This window comes from Apodemus sylvaticus, chromosome 8 (genome assembly GCF_947179515.1).
Source record: "Apodemus sylvaticus chromosome 8, mApoSyl1.1, whole genome shotgun sequence".
NCBI lineage: Eukaryota > Metazoa > Chordata > Mammalia > Rodentia > Muridae > Apodemus > Apodemus sylvaticus.
This window is the reverse complement of record NC_067479.1, coordinates 72192443-72212466: the sequence shown is the minus strand read 5'-3', so window position 1 is coordinate 72212466 and position 20024 is coordinate 72192443. Positions and strand designations below refer to the sequence as shown.

General features: G+C 49.2%; 2 protein-coding genes across 7 annotated transcripts; both read left to right on the top strand.

Moving 5' to 3' along the window:
* Positions 1–1734: 1734 nt before the first annotated feature.
* On the top strand, positions 1735–11956 carry Dcaf11 (DDB1 and CUL4 associated factor 11). Of its 6 annotated transcripts, none has more exons than XM_052191445.1 (16): positions 1735–1855; positions 2095–2361; positions 2805–3149; positions 4613–4754; positions 5091–5218; positions 5459–5523; positions 5788–5888; positions 6184–6330; positions 6558–6612; positions 6931–6999; positions 7327–7384; positions 7466–7651; positions 8632–8785; positions 9161–9313; positions 10930–11036; positions 11136–11956. In XM_052191445.1, exons 3-16 carry the CDS (start codon positions 3018–3020, stop codon positions 11277–11279), a joined length of 1641 nt encoding a protein of 546 aa, XP_052047405.1. In that variant the 5' UTR covers positions 1735–1855; positions 2095–2361; positions 2805–3017; the 3' UTR covers positions 11280–11956. The 6 variants fall into 6 exon arrangements, with proteins under 6 accessions (XP_052047405.1, XP_052047404.1, XP_052047401.1 ...); XM_052191444.1 differs by having other exon boundaries at positions 1736–1855; positions 2938–3172; positions 4627–4754; XM_052191441.1 differs by having other exon boundaries at positions 1736–1855; positions 2805–3172; positions 4627–4754.
* Positions 11957–18329: 6373 nt separating this feature from the next.
* Fitm1 (fat storage inducing transmembrane protein 1) lies at positions 18330–19577 on the top strand. Its single transcript, XM_052190519.1, has 2 exons — positions 18330–18595; positions 18951–19577. The coding sequence occupies exons 1-2, from the start codon at positions 18330–18332 to the stop codon at positions 19561–19563; spliced, it is 879 nt and encodes a 292-aa protein (XP_052046479.1). The 3' UTR covers positions 19564–19577.
* Positions 19578–20024: the final 447 nt, after the last annotated feature.

Below are 20024 nucleotides of genomic sequence, written 5' to 3'. Positions count from 1 at the left end.
GGATAGACTGTATACATTTTTGATGAAGACACCAGACATCCATTTCAGGCCTCTATACCAACTGATACACATGTTCACATGCACTAGAACACACCTAAACACATAAACACACCACACACACATATACACTCATACATACACAAAGAAAGATAATAAATTTTTTACAACCTTTTTTCTGGGCCTAATCATAATGTTTTTTCATGTTACACCTTAGTTGTTATCCATTTTATTATTTAACCACATAATGAGCTTGGATTTCTTTTTATTTGTATTTATTCATTTGGGTGGGTGGGTAGGGAGAGGTGCATGTGGCATTCTGAGGAAACTTTGTAGGACTCTATCCTCTCCCAAGTCATAAGACTTAGTAGTAAGCACATTTACCTAGCAAACACTCTCACTTGTTAACCATCTCATGGCCCAAACTTGGATATTTTTATTTTATGAAGAACAGCAGCAACATTGGGTTTTTGTTGTTGTTGTTTGGTGTGTGTGTGTGTGTGTTTTCAATGCATACACTGAACCCAGTGTATACAGACTGGCAGGCAAACACTCGCCCATAGAGACATATCCCTAACCCTACAAAACTCATTTCAGTGCCTACCAGGTATTTCCAGATCTGTACAAAACTGACTGTAACTTATTTAATCACCCTCTTATTGTATATTTGGATTTATTTCCAGTGTTCCATTATTCTTGGTGATTGTTAAGCAGAACATAAATTTTTGTGCAGGTCCAAGTTTGATTACAGATAGCAGTATCACTAGGTCACAGTTCAGGGCTATTAGGGACCAGCCAGGACTGGTTAAAAAGATAAAGCATCTCTCAGATAAGACCTTCTGAAAAGGTATACCAGTTGAAATAAGGCACTTAAAGGCCCATTTGATTGACAAACAAAATTTTTAAATGAAGTTAGTAAAAAGGCAATCAGGTTGGGAAGTCTGTATTTGAAATAATAATAATGGAAAAAAAAAAACCGAAAAATCAGCCGGGTGTGGTGGCGCACGCCTTTAATCCTAGCACTTGGGAGGCAGAGGCAGGCGGATTTCGGAGTTCAAGGCCAGTCTGGTCTACGCAGTGAGTTCCTGGACAGCCAGGGCTATACAGAGAAACCCTGTCTTGGGGGGAAAAAAAGGAAAAATCACTGCTCAGCTCTAAATACTTTTAAGAGTGAGCAGATCAATGAGTGGAAGTCTGAAGGTGGAAAAATGACGACTGTGAAAATAACCGCAAATAATCAGCTAAAAAATATCTACAGAACTTGTGAGAACTTGACGAGAAATAAGGAAGAAAAAATACTAAAATTATTAGACTTTCCAGGCCAGATAACCCAGATACCCAGGAATCCTGAAAGCTCGGTGTATGTTTGAAATACCTGTCCACATAATTAATGGAGACCAGCCAAAGAACAAAATGGTAGGCGGTTGCTTACAGTTAAGAATTTTAAGGCAGTGACAAGCTACGGGCAGTTCAACCATCGTTAGTGCGGATCGGGAGAAAATGTTGTGGTCCCCGGCCGGCCTAGAGAACAGGACTTGTCACACGCTGGTCCCGGGAGCTGAGGCGTCCTCGCGCAGCCCCAGCTCTGGGCCAAGGCCGACATGGCCCGCCTCTCTGCCCCGGCCTGGGAAACCATCCCAGACAGGGTAGGGCTCGGCCTTGGACTCACCCTAGTTACTCATAAACCAGCAGGAGGCGGCGCGCGAGTGAAGCCTAGGGAAGGTCGGCAAAGCCCGGACCCAGGGGGCGCGTGCGCACTAACGCAACCGGAAAGGCTCCGAGGAGGGCCGCGGCGTTTAGGGAGCGTCTGCAAAGACCAGGAAAGGAAGCCAGGGGTCGTCTAACAAGACCGCCGCGGGTAAGCGGGTACACAGCAGGGTGGAGAGGTTTGGGTCGCACCATTGTGGACTGCTTTTGACAGGCCGCTAGTGCTACAGCCAGGGAAAAACGGTTAAACTGAGGCTGCTGGGAGCTGAGGGAATAGGAGCGGCTGGGCATGCAGTAAAAAGAAAAGAAAAAAAAAAACCACTCGAGGCCAAGCGACCTTAAGGGACCACCTCGCAGACTTGACGTCTAGTTCTGCTATGTCTAATGCAGGTCGCAGCCAACTCCAGTCCGCTACCACTGAACGCCCCTCTGGGGTTAAGCAATTTCTCCAGCCCACCTATCAATCACCGCCCTCAGCTGTCCAATTAGCGGGCCGAGGGGGCGGGACTACGAGGAGCGTCGAGTGACGTCAACAGGCCTGGCAGCCAGAAGCTTGACGGACGAGGCTCGCGACTGAGGAGCTGTTAGCGGGCGCCGCAGCGGTAGTCGGCGTAGACAGGGTCTCGCCCCTGCGGTTCCTGAGACAGCTCCTGACTGGTGGGTGGTCTCGCGTGGGGCGGTAACCGCCAGACGCCGGGGGAGGTGCTTCTCCACTTTCCCTCCCCCTGCTGTACACACCCCCAGCGCACCACGTGGGCGTGAAGCAAAACTGGAGGGGGTGTTAGGCTGACTTCTAACCTCATTGGCTGTTGCTCCTGCCGGCCCTCGCAAAGAATTGCTCTGATTGGTCAGCACAGGGGGGCGTCGGGAGTCTGAGTTCTAAGGCTTCTGGTTGGTTGTATGAGATAAGCTAGTGAGGTGCGTTCTTCCGCAATGGGTTTTGATTGGTCAGTTGGAGAGGTTATCTGGATTCGGCCACCCCGGGCCGGGGACTTTGATAGGTGAGTTTGGTTAGGAAGATGGGAAATTCTTCTTCTTGGACTCTCATTAGTACCATAGGATTGCACCCTAGGTTTCATATGGCTTTCTTTGCTTCACAGGATTGAGGAAGGTTTATGTTCCCGAAACCTTGGGAGCTGTCATAGCTAAAGAGAAGGAAATCTCAGTCTCCTGGAGGGGTCACCCCTCTAAAGATAGCTTCTGCCCCGTTTCTGGAAACCCTGATATTTCTAGAGCAGGATTTGCTTTCACCAAACCCAAGTTGGAGACAGGAGGAGCCCCTGCACAGGACATAAGGATGCTGTAACCAGAAGATGGGATCGCGGAACAGCAGCAGCGCAGGGTCCGGGTCCTTAGAACCCTCCGAGGGCTTGTCCCGAAGAGGGACTGGCCAGCGTCGTAGTGAGGAAGAAGAAGAAGAGGATGAAGATGTGGATCTGGCCCAGGTACTGGCCTATCTCCTCCGCAGGTAACTTACCCTCTGCTGTGACACTAAGTGTCACATATCTTGACCTCAACTTCAGGCAGGAAAAGTGCAGAGGATAGAGAATGTGTTCACACACATCCCAGGACAATGTGTCTGAACAGAACGACCTTTCCCTGCTGTGTTTCCATACTCTCTCCGCAGCTCTGTACCCAAAATGGTTCTTACAACTCCTGTAGCTGAGGAGCTCCTTGGGGGAGACTTTTCGGCTGTGACAACACAAATTTAATCTGTTTTCCAAGAAAATAAAACAAGAAAAGGGAGAGGGATTATGGAGGACAGGAGAGCTGTGAGAAGAGTTGGGAAGAGGGTGTTAAATCACTTGCCTTGTAAGATGAAGCCATGTGGATTTACTCGAAAAACAAGTTTATATTGACCTTCCTAGCCCTGCTCTTAACAAAAGAATGCCCTGAAGGGGGTGACCACCAGGAACTAAGCATGTTAATACCTGGCTTTGTTTGCTTGCCTATGGATCCTTGGAAAAGATGAACCTCGTATCCCTTCAGACAGTGTGTTCTGTGCTGCTGTGAGGGTTGTTGTTGTCAGCTTGACAGAGTCTGGAATCACCTAGGGGACAGCCCACCTAGGAGGGATGGTTTATTTAACCTCTCTGGGCAGGCCTGGAAGGGATTATGATGATTGAGTTCATTGGAGCAGGAAGACCCACACTGAGCGAGTGTGGCACCAGTCCATGGATGTGGGTCCTAGACTGTATAAAAAGGAGAAAGCTAGCTAAACACGACATCCTCCTGCCCTCTTCCTGACTCTGAATGCTATGTAGCCAGCTGTTCCAGGCCCTGCTGCTTTGACTGCCCTGCCATGACAGACTCTGCCCTTGAGCTGTGAGCCCGAATAAACCTTCTCTCACTTAAGGTGCATTTATTGGGGTATAGAAGTGAAGATGGAAGTGCTCTCCTAATTCGTAGCTCTTGCACTCGGGATGAAGCTTTGTGGTAGAAGTTTACCCAGCATGCACCGAGCCCCTGGGTTCAGTCCTCAGCCCTGGAGGAAAATAATATTTAGCCCTGAGAGAAATCAATATAGTAGGTCAGTCTTCATAACCTGTTAGAACTCTGTGCTTACTCCTAAGAGTTCAAACTAGTTTCCCTGCTGCGTCTTTTTGTGTGTTTATTTTGTTTTATTTTTGAGGCGTGGTTTTTCTGTGTAGCCCTGGCTGCCCTGGAACTCACTCTGTAGACCAGGATGGCCTTGACCACCTGCCTCTGCCTCCCAAGTGCTGAGATTAAAGGCGTGTGCCACCACTGCCTGGCCCTACTATGACTTATAGGAGACTTAAAATCCAACTTCAAAATGAGAACCAGAAGTACTAACAGCTAGATAGCATTGACTCCAGCCAGATAGCCACTGACTCCAGCCGGGTAGCCGTTGGTTAGATGGGAGAAGGAATCCTCTGCTTTATAATAGGGATCTCTCCACAGAGGCCAGGTGAGGCTGGTGCAAGGAGGAGGTGCCGCAAATTTACAACTCATCCAGGCCCTCTCGGACTCAGAGGAAGAGCATGACAGTGCCTGGGACGGTCGCCTTGGAGATCGCTACAACCCACCTGGTAAGAGGAGACGCTAGCTAATGATTTTTGGTCTTGTGTTTTGTTCCTAAGACAGGATCTCTCTGTATCCCTGGCTGTTCTAGAATTCTCAGTGTAAACCAGATCTGCCTTCCTCTGCCTCCCAGGTGCTGGGATGAAAGCCACATATGTTGGAAGATGTTCACTTTTTACCTTTTTACCTTTAAAATGAGTCAGTCTTCTGAAGCTTAGTAGGTTAAATGGAAAGAAGAGAATTCAGGGGATCCGTGTAGCCAACCACATCGAGTGGGCCCAGTTTTGCCAGCTCATGTCTGGGCTGGAAATCCTAGAACGAAACTCCTTTTTTGGTACTTACAGTGGATGTAACCCCTGACACCCGGGAGCTGGAATACAATGAGATCAAGACACAGGTGGAATTGGCCACGGGGCGGCTGGGACTTAGGAGGACTGCCCAGGAGCACAGCTTTCCTCGAATGTTACACCAGGTAGGCTTTTCTGCCTCTAGTCAGCCTGGCAGCAGCCCTGTGGAGGCCAGAAGTTCTGCCAGCCCCTGGAAAAAAGGAAGCAAGCTTCCAAGGAAACCTCAAGTGTGGTAGCAGCCTGCATCCTGGTGCTCTGGGGTGTTTGCTTTTGTAGTAAGAGAAATGCCCTTGGAGGAGGGGCTGGGTGTGGCTATGGTGGCTCTCCAGTTCTGCCAGCAATGTTCCCCAATCCCTTCCATCTAGAGAGAACGGGGCCTCTGCCACCGGGGAAGCTTCTCCCTTGGAGAACAGTCTCGAGTGATGTCTCAGTGAGTATGGGGCTTGGTGGAGAGACTCTGGGCAGCTACCTTAGCTCCTGTACTTGGAAGGGTGCAAATTAAAGGTCTCTTGAGAGACGACGACTGGTGTGCAGGGGGCTGAAGCTGGGAGAATAATTGAACTAGGGAAGTATAAAGGATGACAGAACAGACCAGGGGGTGATGTACAAGGCCAGAGGAGACCTGCATTCCATTCTGCTGACTGAGCTCCTCTCACTCGGAGCTCCCAGCCGCCCTTTCTCTCCCCTTCTCCAGCTTCTTGCCCAATGATCTAAGCTTCACTGATACCTACTCTCAGAAGGCTTTCTGCGGCATCTACAGCAAAGATGGCCAGATCTTCATGTCTGCTTGCCAAGGTACTACACCCCAGTCTTATTAGCTGCCTTAACCTACCATATGTGTGTGTGTGTGTGTGTGTGTGTGTGTGTATACATATATGTGTGTGTGTGCGTGTATGTGTGTGTGTGTGTGTGTATGTATGTATATATATATTCAGCTAGACTAGAAAGCCTCAGACCCAGGGATCTCAAAACCTGGCTTAGAGATGCTTAGCCTCAAGATGGTGTATCGAGGGAGACGTCAAGCAAAGGAGGTCTGATGTGGAGGCTACAAGGAAGATGGTCCACAATTTGCCTGATACCCTCTCTGCAGATCAGACAATCCGACTGTATGACTGTCGGTATGGCCGCTTCCACAAGTTCAAAAGCATAAAGGCTCGGGACGTGGGTTGGAGTGTCCTGGACGTGGCCTTCACGCCTGACGGGAACCACTTCCTGTACTCCAGCTGGTCTGATTACAGTGAGTGTGGACCTGACCTCCGCAGTGTCTCCAGCTTGGGACCTCAGAACACAGCCCCCACGTGTTCTTCTCTTCCAAGATGAGACTGCATGTTGTGTCTTCCGACAATCACCCCCAAGTTGCTCTGATATCTCCCCCCCCCGCCCCCCGTTTGCTTTCTCCCGTCTTAGTTTTACTTCCATTGTCTTTCCCTCAGCCCTGAAGAATTCTTGTTTCTCTTCTCTTAGTTCATATCTGCAACATCTATGGGGAAGGAGACACACATACTGCCCTGGATTTAAGGTATTGGCTTTTTCTTGTCATACTTATCAGAGACTTCTCCAGGAAGGCTTTCCAGGAGTACCTCTTGAACAGGAGCTCCCACCTAGATGAACAAGTCCACCGCTTGCAAATTTCTCTGTGTGGCTTCCTGAGAGCACTGCCCATCCTGTGAGCTCTAGTTTACAGGCTTACTTCTGGGTTCTCAGAGGTGAACTGCATGCTAGCTGGGTTAGTGGGCCTTCTGGGTCCCCTTCTTTATAGTATTGGTCACATGCTTGGAAGATTGACAAAAAGTGAAAGGATATCCACTTAGCCTAGCTCCTCCTTTGCACCCTGTAGGCCAGACGAACGTCGCTTTGCTGTCTTCTCCATTGCTGTCTCCTCAGATGGACGAGAAGTACTAGGAGGGTGAGCATTGTGGGAAATGTCTACCTTGCTTAGTGAGGTAAGCATTCTGCCAGAGGTAGCTTCTGCTGTTACAGAGACTACTACACTGCCAGCCTTGGAAATCAACTTGCCTTCTCCAGGGTCAAGGTTTCCGAGTTGCTTCAGTCTTGCTCCCCAGTTCCCCGCATGAGGTGGCAGGTCTTAGGCTTCCTTGAAAGCTAAGCTGCTGCTCCTTCCATATGTGAAGGAACACAAGAGCTCACTCCTTAGTTGAGTTCCTCAGCGGGACTCTCCTAAGCACAGAGCAATAGTCTTGGCTCTGTGACCCTCTTATCTCATTTCTTACAGAGCCAATGATGGCTGCCTATATGTCTTTGACCGAGAACAAAACCGGCGTACTCTTCAGGTATTGTTTGTGAGACAAGAACCCCCTACTCCTGGTCTTTGACCTATTAAATCCTGAAACCCTTAGCTTCTGCTCCTCTAGATTGAGTCTCACGAGGATGACGTGAATGCAGTGGCCTTTGCTGACATCAGCTCCCAGATCCTGTTCTCTGGGGGAGACGATGCTATCTGCAAAGTGTGGGATCGACGAACCATGAGGGAGGACGATCCCAAGCCTGTGGGTGCGCTGGCTGGACACCAGGATGGCATCACCTTTATTGACAGCAAGGTGTGCAAAAAGACCAGACTGCAGAGCCAGGCTCTTGGGGTTCTGGTTGCCCAGGAGGGTGTGACAGTGGACTGGTATGGAAACTCAAAAGCTCCTTCTTAGACTGTGCAGGAAAGCCGAGAAACACGAGTGTCCTCTGTACTCATCAGTCTGCAAGGGCCAAGGCAGGACCTTACAGGATGGGGTGGAGGGATGGCTCAGTGCTTAAAAGCACTGCTGTTCTTCCAGAGGACTCAGACCCAGTTCCCAGCACACACAGCAGCTCACAACCATCTGTAACTCCTGTTCCAGGCGATCCAATGCAGGCAGAACATCCATACACATAAAAGAAATAAATCTCAAGAGAAGGTAGGAAACAGTTTAGTCCACGCTACAATGAGGAACACAGCTGGTGCTCTGTGTTAGGCATGTTCTCTCCCTTGATGACACAGATCTAGGCCAGATTAGACCAGATTAAAAGTAGATAAAGGCAGGTTTATTAGGAGGCAGCTCTTGGGTGGGTTCACCAATCTCACAGGCGGAGGTCAGTGAAGCCACACATGCAGGGGAAAGCTAGGGGGTCTTATAGAGCTTAGGTGAGCAGTGATGATATTCCTGGATGATGATCCCAGGCTAGGAGCTGGGATTGTGTCTAAACGTGGTGGAATCCTGAGCCCTGGGTGGGTACTCTTGGGTGGGCTGCTGGAAACACAGACTAGGCGTGCTGACATGTCAGCCTAGTGTGTCTCCAGGTGGGCGGGGGCTTGTCTCTGAGAGGGCAGGGTTGGGGAAAGCAGGGCAGATGGGGTTTCCCGGCTTGTACCGAGGATGAGCAAGGGCTCCAGCCTAACTCTGGGCGGAAGCCTGGAGATAGGAGATCTGAGGCAGAACATCAAAGGTGAGCTCATCTGGGTGAACCAAGACCCCAGAGCAGGGGAGCTGTGCTGGCGGGCATGAAGCCCGACGAGCCCTCCTGCGTCTGTCCATTCTTGGATTCATAGGGCGATGCCCGGTATCTCATCTCCAACTCCAAAGATCAGACCATTAAACTTTGGGATATCAGGCGCTTCTCCAGCCGGGAAGGCATGGAAGCCTCACGACTGGCTGCCACACAGCAAAACTGGGACTATCGCTGGCAGCAGGTGCCCAAGAAAGGTAAGGGTCCGAGTGAGCTAAGGCCTGGGGATCGAGAGTTGGCTGTGACTAGAGTACTTAACCCCCGGATGCCCTGGGATGGGCTCGGTAGGTTGTCTGTTGCCAGGGAGACCTGGAGCCTTCCCTCAGTCTTTGCTTTTAGACCTTTTATTGGCTAAACCACAAAAGGGGGGATTCCCAGGCTTGGGGGAATATAGAACCCTCCAACACAAAGGGCCATGTTGGTGACTTTCCTCACATGGGGAAAGTCAGCCGGTTACTGTTGGAGAGCGAGTTGTCTTTGAGTGTTGGTCTCCACTAAGAACTATTAGCACAGTCTACTTTAGACGCTCACTCGTCTAAGGCTCACCCCCCACACCGTGTGTCTCTGCCCAGCCTGGAAGAAGTTGAAGCTCCCAGGGGACAGCTCCTTGATGACCTACAGAGGCCATGGAGTGCTTCACACCCTGATCCGCTGCCGATTCTCCCCAGCCCACAGCACCGGCCAGCAGTTCATCTACAGTGGCTGTTCTACTGGCAAAGTGGTTGGTAAGGATTCTGTGAGAACAGGCCTTAGGGGGGCAGGCGTGTTTCTGGCATTCCATCTATAATACCGTGCGCTCTTCAGTAACAACTACAAGGCAAATTTTATTCAGCTTGGAGCAGGAAAGGTTTAAACAAGGAACTAGGAAGTATTTGTGAGCACTTTTAGTTAAGAGAGGGAACATAGAATTCTAGTTAATAAATAAATTACCAAAAGCATAATTCTGTTTTTACCCAATCGAGGGAAAGGATCACAAATGGACGGTGGGAGGGCAACAGAGGCAAGCAGACGACAGAAGGGCAGCAGTGAGTTGCTGGGCATAGGAACTCAGGCCTGGGACTCTGGTTAGGAGGTGAAGGCTTGCCATGAGTTCAAGGCCAGCCTGGGCTACAGCATGAATTTAGGCCAGATCAGACTCTAAAGCAAGGCCCTGCCTCTCAGAATAAAAAGCAGAATAAGTAAGAAACGTCACAGAGACTCTGAAGCAGGAAGAAAAGGCTGAGGAGCTGGGCCAGGCATAAAGCACTTGCAGGGCAAGCATAAGATCTGAGCTCAGGTCCTCAGACCCCATGAGTGGTGACACAACGGATCCCCAGTGCCTGGGGTGGGGACAGATGCATGAGAGTCCTGGGACTTGGAGGCCAGCCAGTCTAGCCAAATCAGCAAGCTACCAATCTCACTGAGACTTCCTCAGCCAGGCAGTGGTCACACGCCTTTAACTGCAGCACTCAGGAGGCAGAGGCAGGTAGATCTGAGAAGCCAGCCTCGTTTACAGAGGAGGCTACATAGTGAGACCCTGTCTCTCCCCTGTCTTGAAAAAACAAAACAAAGTAAAACAAGACAAATAAATAAGGAAGGAAGACTCATTCTCAATCGAAAGTGATCAAAGAGTAGCTACTGTTGACCTATGGTCTCCACGGACACATGCATTTGCAGGTGTGTGCACCTGCTCACACTGCACTCTGACTAAAGCTGGAAACACAGAGGTGTACTGCCAAACAATGACACGTGCTCTCATCTACCCAGGCCAGGGTTCACTGTTGGTGACTTCCATGCCTTGCTACAAGTATTTACCTTATTTTTATGGGTCAAGGTTTCTCGGTGTAGCCCTGGCTGTCCTAGAACTTACTATGTAGACCAGGCTGGCCTCAGAGATTCACCTGCCTCTGGTTCCTGAGTGCTGGGATTAAAGGTGTGAGTCACGCCTGACCTTGGTACAGGTTCTAAAGCCAGTGCATTTCTGGTTTTCCTTTTATTTGAGACTGGAACAGGGTAACCCAGGCTGCTCTTGGAACTGTGTACCTAGGGCTGGCCTTGAGCTCCTGATTCCCCTGCTTTTACCTCCCTAGTGTCGAGATTGTCACCATGCACTTTAATCACAGCAGTCCTTGGGATTGTAGCTAAGGGCCAGGGTTACCCACATTCCATTCCATACCTTCAACTCAAGGTAGGAACAGGAGCAAGAGAAGGAAGCGGTAGAGCACCAGCCTCTGATGGTCTCTGCTCCATGGGCACGTAGGATGCTGCCCAGGAAGCAAGTCAGTGCTGCTGCCGTGGGGACTGAGGGGCAGACTGACGTCCCTCCAGCAACCTCACCTACTCTGGCTTTTTTCCTGCACAGTATATGACCTCTTAAGTGGCCACATTGTGAAGAAGCTGACCAATCACAAGGCCTGTGTGCGTGATGTCAGTTGGCATCCCTTTGAAGCAAAGATTGTCAGCAGTTCGGTGAGGTTACAGGGGTTGGTGGTGGGAGGACAGCCTGTGTCTAGAACTGGGACTGGGGAGGGGCATCTCCCTGACTGCTTACCACTTTCTGCTTTACAGTGGGATGGGAACCTACGTCTGTGGCAGTACCGCCAAGCTGAGTACTTCCAAGACGACATGACAGAGTCCGCCATGAACAGAATCTGTTCCAGTGGCCCTGCTCCGGTGCCCTGCCCATCTGTGGCCTTTTCCTCCCCTCAGTAGACCTGGCCTCCAGTCCTGTATAGGGTGAATTCTCAGCATACTCTCTGCCTCCTCCTCCCTTTCCCCTCTGGGGAATATGTGGAGGAACTGCTGACACTGGGTAGTGAGAAACAGAAACCCAGAGTCTGGGCCCAGGCCGAGCCTGGACTGCCCGCCCCCGAACTGGGCCAAGTGGTTTCCTCACGCATTCATACCCAGTCTGCTTGGGTTTCTATCTCTAGCCAGAGTATGGCAGGACATTCATTATCTGGGGTGCAGCTTCTGCCAACAAGAGTCTTGAGTGTGTTTAATCATGTTCTGATGTTAGATATTGGCTCATAGTGTAGACACTCGAGGTCTGAACAGACCTATTAGCAGGACCCTTTGTCCAGGTCTTCACACTGAGTTAGGTTGGTCCAAGTATACTGACCTTTCTTTCTGAGGTCTTCAAGGGAGGACAGGGTGGGTAGGGAGGTGTTTCCTCAGCACCCTCCTGGGGTGGGAACTATGTCTGCTCTCATACTTGGACTCTGAAGTGAAGAGACTGACTGGTCTGAGAGGCCTGGGTCTCAGAAGTTCCTTCTGCTCTACTCACCGTGGGATCCTACCATTGCTGGTGGCCAGCAGCTTCAACAAAAGACAGGACTTCTTTCACCTTCTCACTGGCTGTGACTCTCCCAATAAACTGTGGGAAACTGGCTCCGTGTCCGTGTCACTGTCCCTTTCTTCTCTCTGGGGTCTGTTGTCTTCTCACTTCAGGGAAGCAGGTTTAAACTGGCTGAGGCAGTGCGTACTGTAATCTCCTTACTTGGAACTAGTAAGATTCCAAAGGATCTACTACAAAAGGATCAGAAGTTGAAGGTCATTCTCAGCTACATAATCAGTGTGAAGCTAGACCATGTTACGTGAGAGACTGCTCAGAAAAACCAAATAAAAGTTCCAACAGAGATTATGCTACTCTATAAGAGAATACACTTTGATGACTCAAAAAAAAAAAAAAAAAATCTACAGGGGTTAGAGAGATGGCTCAGCAGTTAAGAACACTGACTGATCTCCCAAAGGTCCTGAGTTCAGTTCTCAGCAACCACATGATAGCTCACAACCATCTACGATCGAATCCAGTGCCCTCTTCTGGTGTGTCTGAAGAGAGCGACAGTATACTTAGGTACATTAAGTAATAAATAAATCTTTGAAAGGAAGGAAGGAAGATGTACGATACTTAGCAAGGCTAGTAACAGGCTTTCCTCTCCAGCCCAGAAACTGCATCATGTGGATCTAGAGATAGTCGATGATAAGTACATTTTCCGTTACAGCCTAGGCATGCCCTGGAGCTGTCCCAGCATGTGGAGAGGGTGGCCCTTGGATGCACAGCCGGAGACCCAGAACACTAGCTAGTCCACTCCCAGTCTGGGCTCCTTAAGATGGTCCTCACCCAGTGAAGACGCCTGCCGCCACACTGATAGCTGATCTCTCAACACCCAGAGCTCACGTGCTAGAAGGAGGGAACTGACTTTCAGAAGTTGTCCTCTCATCACCCCCCACACACACACATACACACACACATACAAGTAAGTATAATGAAAGAACCCGAACAGCCAAGCATGGTGGCTCATGCCTTTAATCCCAGCATTCAGGAAGCAGAGGCAGGTGGGTCTTTGAGTTCAAGGTCAGCCTGATCTACAAAGTGAATTCCAAGACAGTTGGGGCTACACAGAGAAACCCTATAATGACAATTTGGGAGTTTTTGTTTCTTTGAAAGACAGAAATACTATGGAAATGTGTTTTCATTTTGAACCCAGGTATAGGGATATGAGCTGCTTCAGACTAACCACACTAGCTGCCTATGATTTGCCTCTAGAAGGAGCGTGAATTTGCCAGTTGCAGATAGTTTCTGCAACTGTAACTCTGGAGACTTTTCAGAGTATATACATGCTTGGACCCTGACAGGTGAGCTATTGGTTCATGGTTCTTCAAGGAGGTTGGTTGCAGTCTGTTAGGTGGTTATGTACAAAAAAAGAAAAGAGAAAGAAAAATAGATATCCTGACAGCGAAGATAAAACTTGTCCCAAGGAACTCATAAAGTCCCTAATCAGCAGGAAGAGTCTCAACAATAACGTCGCCCCTTTCAACCACTGATACCCTTTTTTTCTCTACTATCTAGTATTGGCTTGTAAGGGTGGAAGAAAGGGGTTGGAGAAGGGCATACGAATAACCCACAAAGTAGCAAAAGATAAGCTACAAAACCTGTCTCAAGAAAGAGAGAGAAAGAACCCGAGCCTTAGAGCAGGCCAAAGTTCAGATGAAGCGGCCTCCTTCACATACTGCAATATAAAGATCTCTCCTCACATGTCATGCTGTTTAAGGCAATTTGTAAACTGGGTATATATTTGAAGGGGTGGTGGTAGACAAGTGTTGGGGAGGTTGCTTTCTTGTTGGGGGGAGGGCTCACTCTCACTGTGTTATCTGGGCTGCTCTCCAATGCTTGTGCCCACTTAATCCTCTAGTTTCATTTTTCTGAGTAGCTAGGATGGCAGACACATATGACATCTGGCCCCAAAAACAACAGTCCAGTGCAGGTCAGATGACTCAGCAGGTAAAGGCACTTGCCACTAAACCTATTGATCTTAGTTCAATCTCTGAAACTTGCATGATGAGAGAACCAACTCCAGCAAGTTGTCCTCTAACCTACACACACACAAACACACACACACACACACACACACACACATACTATATATATATATATATATATATATATATATATATATATATATATATATAGAGAGAGAGAGAGAGAGAGAGAGAGAGAGAGACAGAGACAGAGACAGAGACAGAGAGAGACAGAGAGAGACAGAGAGAGACAGAGAGAGAGAGACAGAGAGACAGAAGAGACAGAGAGACAGAGACTATGAAAACATTTCCAGCTTGCCTGTCCCTTTGCTCCTCGGCCTAGTGTCCTTTATTTATCATGATCGACTTCTGACCAGAGCTCAGTGGTTAGAAGTACTGGCTGTTCTTCAGGAGTATATCTGGGTTCAATTCTCAGCCCGTACACAAAAATCACCACCACTTATAACTCTTGTCCTAAGAAATGGTCAGCCTCTTCTGGTCTCCATGAGCCAGGCACACAAGTTTTGCACAGACATGGATGCAGGCAAAATATACATAAGTAAGTTAAAACCAGCACTATAACAAAGTAGCTTACAGGAGGAAAGGGTTTGTCTGGCTTATACTCCAGGTAGCAGTCCATCACTGAGGGAAGGGAAGGCAGGCAGGAGGAGCATCCCTGGCCCATTCTCTGGCTTACACTGAACTAGCTTTTCTACAGAACCCAGAATCACTTGCACAGGGAATGGTGGTGCCCAAAGTGAGCTGGGCTCTCCTACTAGGTCAGTTATCAAGACAGTGCCCCACAGTCATGTCCATAGGACAATCTCATCTAAGTGGCCCCTCCATTGAGGTTTTCCTCTTGGATGATTCTAGGCTTGTGAACTAGAGGGCCAGAGAGATGACTCAGCAGTTAAGAGCACTGGCTCTTCCAAAGGACCCAGGTTCAACTCCCAGAATCCACATGGCAGCTCAAAACTGTAACTCCAGTTCTAGGGGATCCAACACCCTCATACAGACATAAATAAAGGCAAAATACCAATTCACATGAAATACAAATAAATTAATTAATTAAATAAAACCAAAACAGGAAGAAAAAACTAACTAGAGCCAGGCAGTGGTGGCACACAACTTTAATCCCAGCACTTGGGAGAGAGAACAAACGAATGTGTATTCAAACCCAGCCTGGTCTACAGAGTGAGTTCCAGGACAGCCAGGGCTACACAGAGAAACCCTGTCAGGAAGAAAAACAAAACAAAAAGAAAAAGGAAGGAATTAAAAATTAACTAGGATAGTTCCACTCTGCCATTTCAACCCTAAGATACAAGTTCATCTAAAACCTGTAGACCAGCGTTCCAAATTTAGAGAAAAATGTTAGTAATTCCCAAGGTCTCACAGAATATCCATTCTCTGACATCACCATACAATCCGGTTAATAAGCCGGGCAGTGGTGGCACACACATTTAATCCCAGCACTTGGGAGGCAGAGGCAGGCGGATTTCTGAGTTCAAGGCCATGTTGGTTTACAGGGTGAGTTTCAGGACAGCCAGGACTACACAGAGAAACACTGTCTCAAAAAAAAAACAAAAACAAAAACAAAAAACAAAAAACAACAATTCTGTTAACAAAATATAAATGGTACTATTTACAAGAAAAATTTAGGACTGGTGAGATGGCTCAGCAGTTAAAAGCACTGTCTACTTTTTTTGAAGGTCCTGAGTTCAAATCCCAGCAACCACATGGTGGCTCACAACCATCTGTAATGAGATCTGACGCCCTCTTCTGGTGTGTCTGAGTCAGCTACAGTGAACTTACATATAACAATAAAATAAATAAATAAATATATCTTTAAAGTAAATTTAATCCCATCAAGGTAAGAACATGGCATCATCCAGGCAGATATGGTGCAGGAGGAGCTGAGAGTTCTCCATCTTCATCTGAAGGTTGCTAGCAGAAGACTGACTTCCAGGCAGCTAGGATGAGGGTCTTAAAGCCCACGCCCACAGTGACACACCTACTCCAACAAAGCTACACTTCCTAATAGTGCCACTCCTTGGCAGAGCATATACTAACCATCACAATCCTCCTGCTTCACAAATGGTTTGGTTTGGTTTGTTTGGGTTTTTTTGGTTGTTGTTTTTGTTTTTGTTTTTGAGACAGGGTTTCTCTGTGTACCCCTGACTGATCTGGAACTCAGAAATCCTCCTGCCCATGCCTCCTGAATGCTGGGATTAAAAGCATGCACCACTATCCAGCTTTTATTTATTTATTTATTTATTTATTTATTTATTTAAAAAGCGTTTACAAAGATGTTATGAATGACCAATAACTAACAGACCTTCAAGCATGAGGCGTGGTGGGTTGCAGGTGGTGGGTTGCATGTGGTGGTGCACACCATTAATCCTAGCATGTGGGAGGCAAAGGTCAAAGGCAGGACTGTCCCCATTTCATGCTAGCCGGGAGTCTCGAGTAAGACTGTTTCAGAAGAATGAAATGAGAAGAAAAGGAAGAAAGGAAAAGGCTGGAGACACAGCCCAGTTGCTCTGGGTCCCACCTCCACCCCTGCGTTAAACTGGACACACGCCTGGCCAGATGGTCCAGTGCATTAAAGTGCCTGCTGTCTGAGCCTGGAAACTGAGTTTGATCTTCAGAACTCACAGTGAAAGTAGAGAACTGGTCCCAGAAAGTTGTCATCTGGTATAGGGGGAACTTTCTAAGACCTGCCAGCAGTATAAATAATGACACGGAGACTTCTATTAGAGCTTAAATCTCAGGCTTTTTGCTTGGGCAGTCAACCAGCTCGCTCGTCTAACTTAACCCAGCTACCTAGCCTATGCCCTCTTCTGGTATGCAGGTGTACATGCAGATAGAGTACTCATATACATAAAATAAATTAATCTTACAAAGAAAATCCAGAGATACATCTTCACAGAATGTGAATGGAGGAGGAGAAGGAAAGAAAAAATGAGGGAGGCTACTTTGGGTGTAGCTCAGTGGTGGTGTACTTCCTAGCTAGGCCCTGAATTTGATTCCCAGTAGCATGAAAAGAAGAGGGTTGGTTTTCCAGTCACAACGGGGCCAATAACCTGGGTGTCCTAGCTGTTCATTTCCTTCTTTACTTTGTGGACCTTCACTGCTCTGAACCCCCCCCCCCCCCACACACACACACACACCAGCAGCAGCAGCTTTAAGGAAGGAAATAAAAAAACAGCTACCAAGTGTGACAGGTACTTCTCAGGCAGGCCCTGCCCAGTGCTCAGACCACGAGGCCCAGATCATTGACTAGAGAACAGACTTAAAACTTTGATGGATGCCAGACTGGATATGTCTTTCTTTGGATCTTCACCCTATCATCTGAGGACCCAGCCACGCCCACCACCATCTTATACAAGTTGCCTTCCTCAGGGCACATGAGTGTCACCTATTGATTCTCAGCATCGTGAACACAAGCTGTAGCACACTAGGTGACACCCTGTGCATTCATTTTGCCACCACCAGTGTCCACAGCCATCCTGGGACTAATTGGCCTCTTAGAGACTTCATGTGGCTGGCAGCAGGAAATCACCGTAACTATAGGAACTCCCCCCTTCCCAAAACCCCCTTTCCACCACCTTCCCATAATACCATGCTTTGTTCTCTCAGAGTCCCAGGACAAGGACCCACATTTGGTGAGGGCCATACCTTCTGGTGGCAGCCCAGGTAAAAGGACCCAGAAGAAGGAAGCTTTTGCTTTTTGCCTGCTTGCCCTCACTCTCCCTGGCAAGTTCACGTGTCCTTCTGCTGAGGGGTTCCTTTACTGGTATTAGATCCTAGTTCTTGGGGACTCTAACACAGTGACCAGCTGAGACATCCAGCCTCATGGACTGAATAGCTACCTGGTCGTTATTCTGTAGGGAGATAGTCATTTTTGGAATTAGGCAGCCCACAACCCATGATAAAATCCTCTAATAAGTCCTCTTTTAATTTTGATTGATTCTATCTGGTTTGCTCCTCTAGAAAACCCTGATTAACAAAGGCATCCAAGGTTTAGGTTGGTTTTATGACCTAGATTTCTCTGTGCAGGAAAAACATGGTAAAGTTGAGATGAGTGTAGATGGGCTTCATTTGACTAGAATGAGAAGCGGACACAATCTGGCGGTGGACAAGGACAGCTCTGAACAACAGGCCTTGCCCTGAAACACTCACTAGAATGTGGCTAGAACTGATAGAGCACAAAGCCAACATGAAGGACATAGGCTATGTCAGGACACACTTCCACCCACCAAGGCCAGGGCCATGATGACTGTCAGCCCTCGAACTGGCCCCTTGCTGGCCCCCTTCCCTGCCTACCAGCTGCCAACAGGGCTCTGCCCTGTGTCTACCACACCTGTCACTGCCTATCCTTGTCTGAGGGGAGGGGAGGGGGGGCATTAGCCCCTCCTCAGCCTCCAGCAGAGCAGGCAGTTAGTGGGGAGGGGAGGGAACATGGAGCGGGGGCCGACGGTGGGGGCAGGGCTGGGGGCCGGGACCCGAGTCCGAGCCCTGCTGGGATGCCTGGTCAAGGTGCTGCTCTGGGTGGCCTCTGCCTTACTGTACTTTGGAAGTGAGCAAGCCGCCCGCCTCCTAGGCAGCCCTTGCTTACGGCGCCTCTACCATGCTTGGTTGGCAGCAGTGGTCATCTTTGGGCCCCTTCTGCAGTTTCACGTTAACTCTCGGACGATCTTCGCTAGCCACGGCAACTTCTTCAACATGTGAGTCCGCCGAAGTCCATAGGCTACCTCCCTGCGCTCTGGGATCCCGGCTGCCTTCTTCAGGCCTCTCTGTTCTGCTGCCAGTCTGAATGCTAAAAATAGGCTAGGAGGTGGAGAAGGTCAGGGGGAGGGGGAGGGGAAAGGCAGAGAAAAGAGCCTGGGGGTGCGGGGGAAATAAAGGACAGAAGAGGAGATGTGGACCCTAGATGCCCCATGGTCCTGTAAGGAGACAGCACCATTGAAATGATGGGGTTATATATATAAAAAAAAAGAATGATAGTGTATGGGACCCAGATCAGGATGGGGAGATCGGACACTGGGGATCTCAACCAGCTTTCCCACTTCCTGCCCACAGAAAGTTTGTGAATTCAGCGTGGGGCTGGACATGCACCTTCCTGGGGGGCTTTGTGCTGCTGGTGGTGTTCCTGGCTACACGGCGTGTAGCGGCGACTGCCAGGCACCTGAGCCGTCTGGTGGTGGGGGCAGCGGTATGGCGGGGGGCCGGACGGGCCTTCCTCCTCATCGAGGACCTGACGGGTTCCTGCTTCGAGCCCCTGCCCCAGGGCCTGCTGCTGCACGAGCTGCCTGACCGCAAGAGTTGCCTGGCGGCCGGCCACCAGTGGCGGGGCTACACTGTCTCCTCCCACACCTTCCTCCTCACCTTCTGCTGCCTCCTCATGGCCGAGGAAGCCGCCGTGTTCGCCAAGTACCTGGCCCACGGGCTGCCAGCCGGCGCCCCGCTGCGGCTCGTTTTCCTGCTCAACGTGCTGCTGCTGGGTCTCTGGAACTTCCTGCTGCTCTGCACCGTCATCTATTTCCATCAGTACACCCACAAGGTGGTGGGCGCGGCGGTCGGCACGTTTGCCTGGTACCTCACCTATGGCAGCTGGTACCATCAGCCCTGGTCCCCTGGAATCCCGGGCCACGGGCTCTTCCCTCGATCCCGCTCAATCCGCAAGCATAACTGAAAGAAATAAAAGTATACGAGACCTGGCTCTGTCTCCTCAGATTCTTCTCAGGCCTAGAGAGGGTGGGAAGGGTAAGATGCTCAAGTTCCTTCCTCATCGTTTCTTGAAGTTGTTTTCCTGGACGCGACTTCCATCCTGCTGGTTTCTGGTCTTTCTGGAGCTGTGATGTGAGGGATATACTATTAAAGTCGCCATCAAGTATGTCCATCAGCTTCTTCCGCAGATGCTCCGCCCCCAACCTAGTTAGTTTTCCTGCCTTCTTCAGAGCGGTTCCTTTTCTTAGGAGACTACCTATCTAGGCAATCCATGCAGAACCTTTTCTACCCCTGTCTCATACGAACGGCATGTTTTTCCATTTAATGCCGGTTTGTCGAGCCAGGCATAGTTCTGTGCTGTGTGAACAAGACAAGCAAGGCTTCTGCTCCCGGTCAGTCCTGGAGGAAGAGTGAAACATACAAATA

Bases quoted from the DNA above. Each gene is read 5' to 3' on its own strand.
- Fitm1 (XM_052190519.1), top strand. From the start codon at position 18,330: ATGGAGCGGGGGCCGACGGTGGGGGCAGGGCTGGGGGCCGGGACCCGA. The intron at 18,596-18,950 runs GTGAGTCCGCCG...TCCTGCCCACAG, and splicing joins CACGGCAACTTCTTCAACAT to AAAGTTTGTGAATTCAGCGT.
- Dcaf11 (XM_052191443.1), top strand. From the start codon at position 3,018: ATGGGATCGCGGAACAGCAGCAGCGCAGGGTCCGGGTCCTTAGAACCC. The intron at 4,755-5,090 runs GTAAGAGGAGAC...TGGTACTTACAG, and splicing joins AGATCGCTACAACCCACCTG to TGGATGTAACCCCTGACACC. The intron at 6,613-6,930 runs GTATTGGCTTTT...TGCACCCTGTAG, and splicing joins CATACTGCCCTGGATTTAAG to GCCAGACGAACGTCGCTTTG.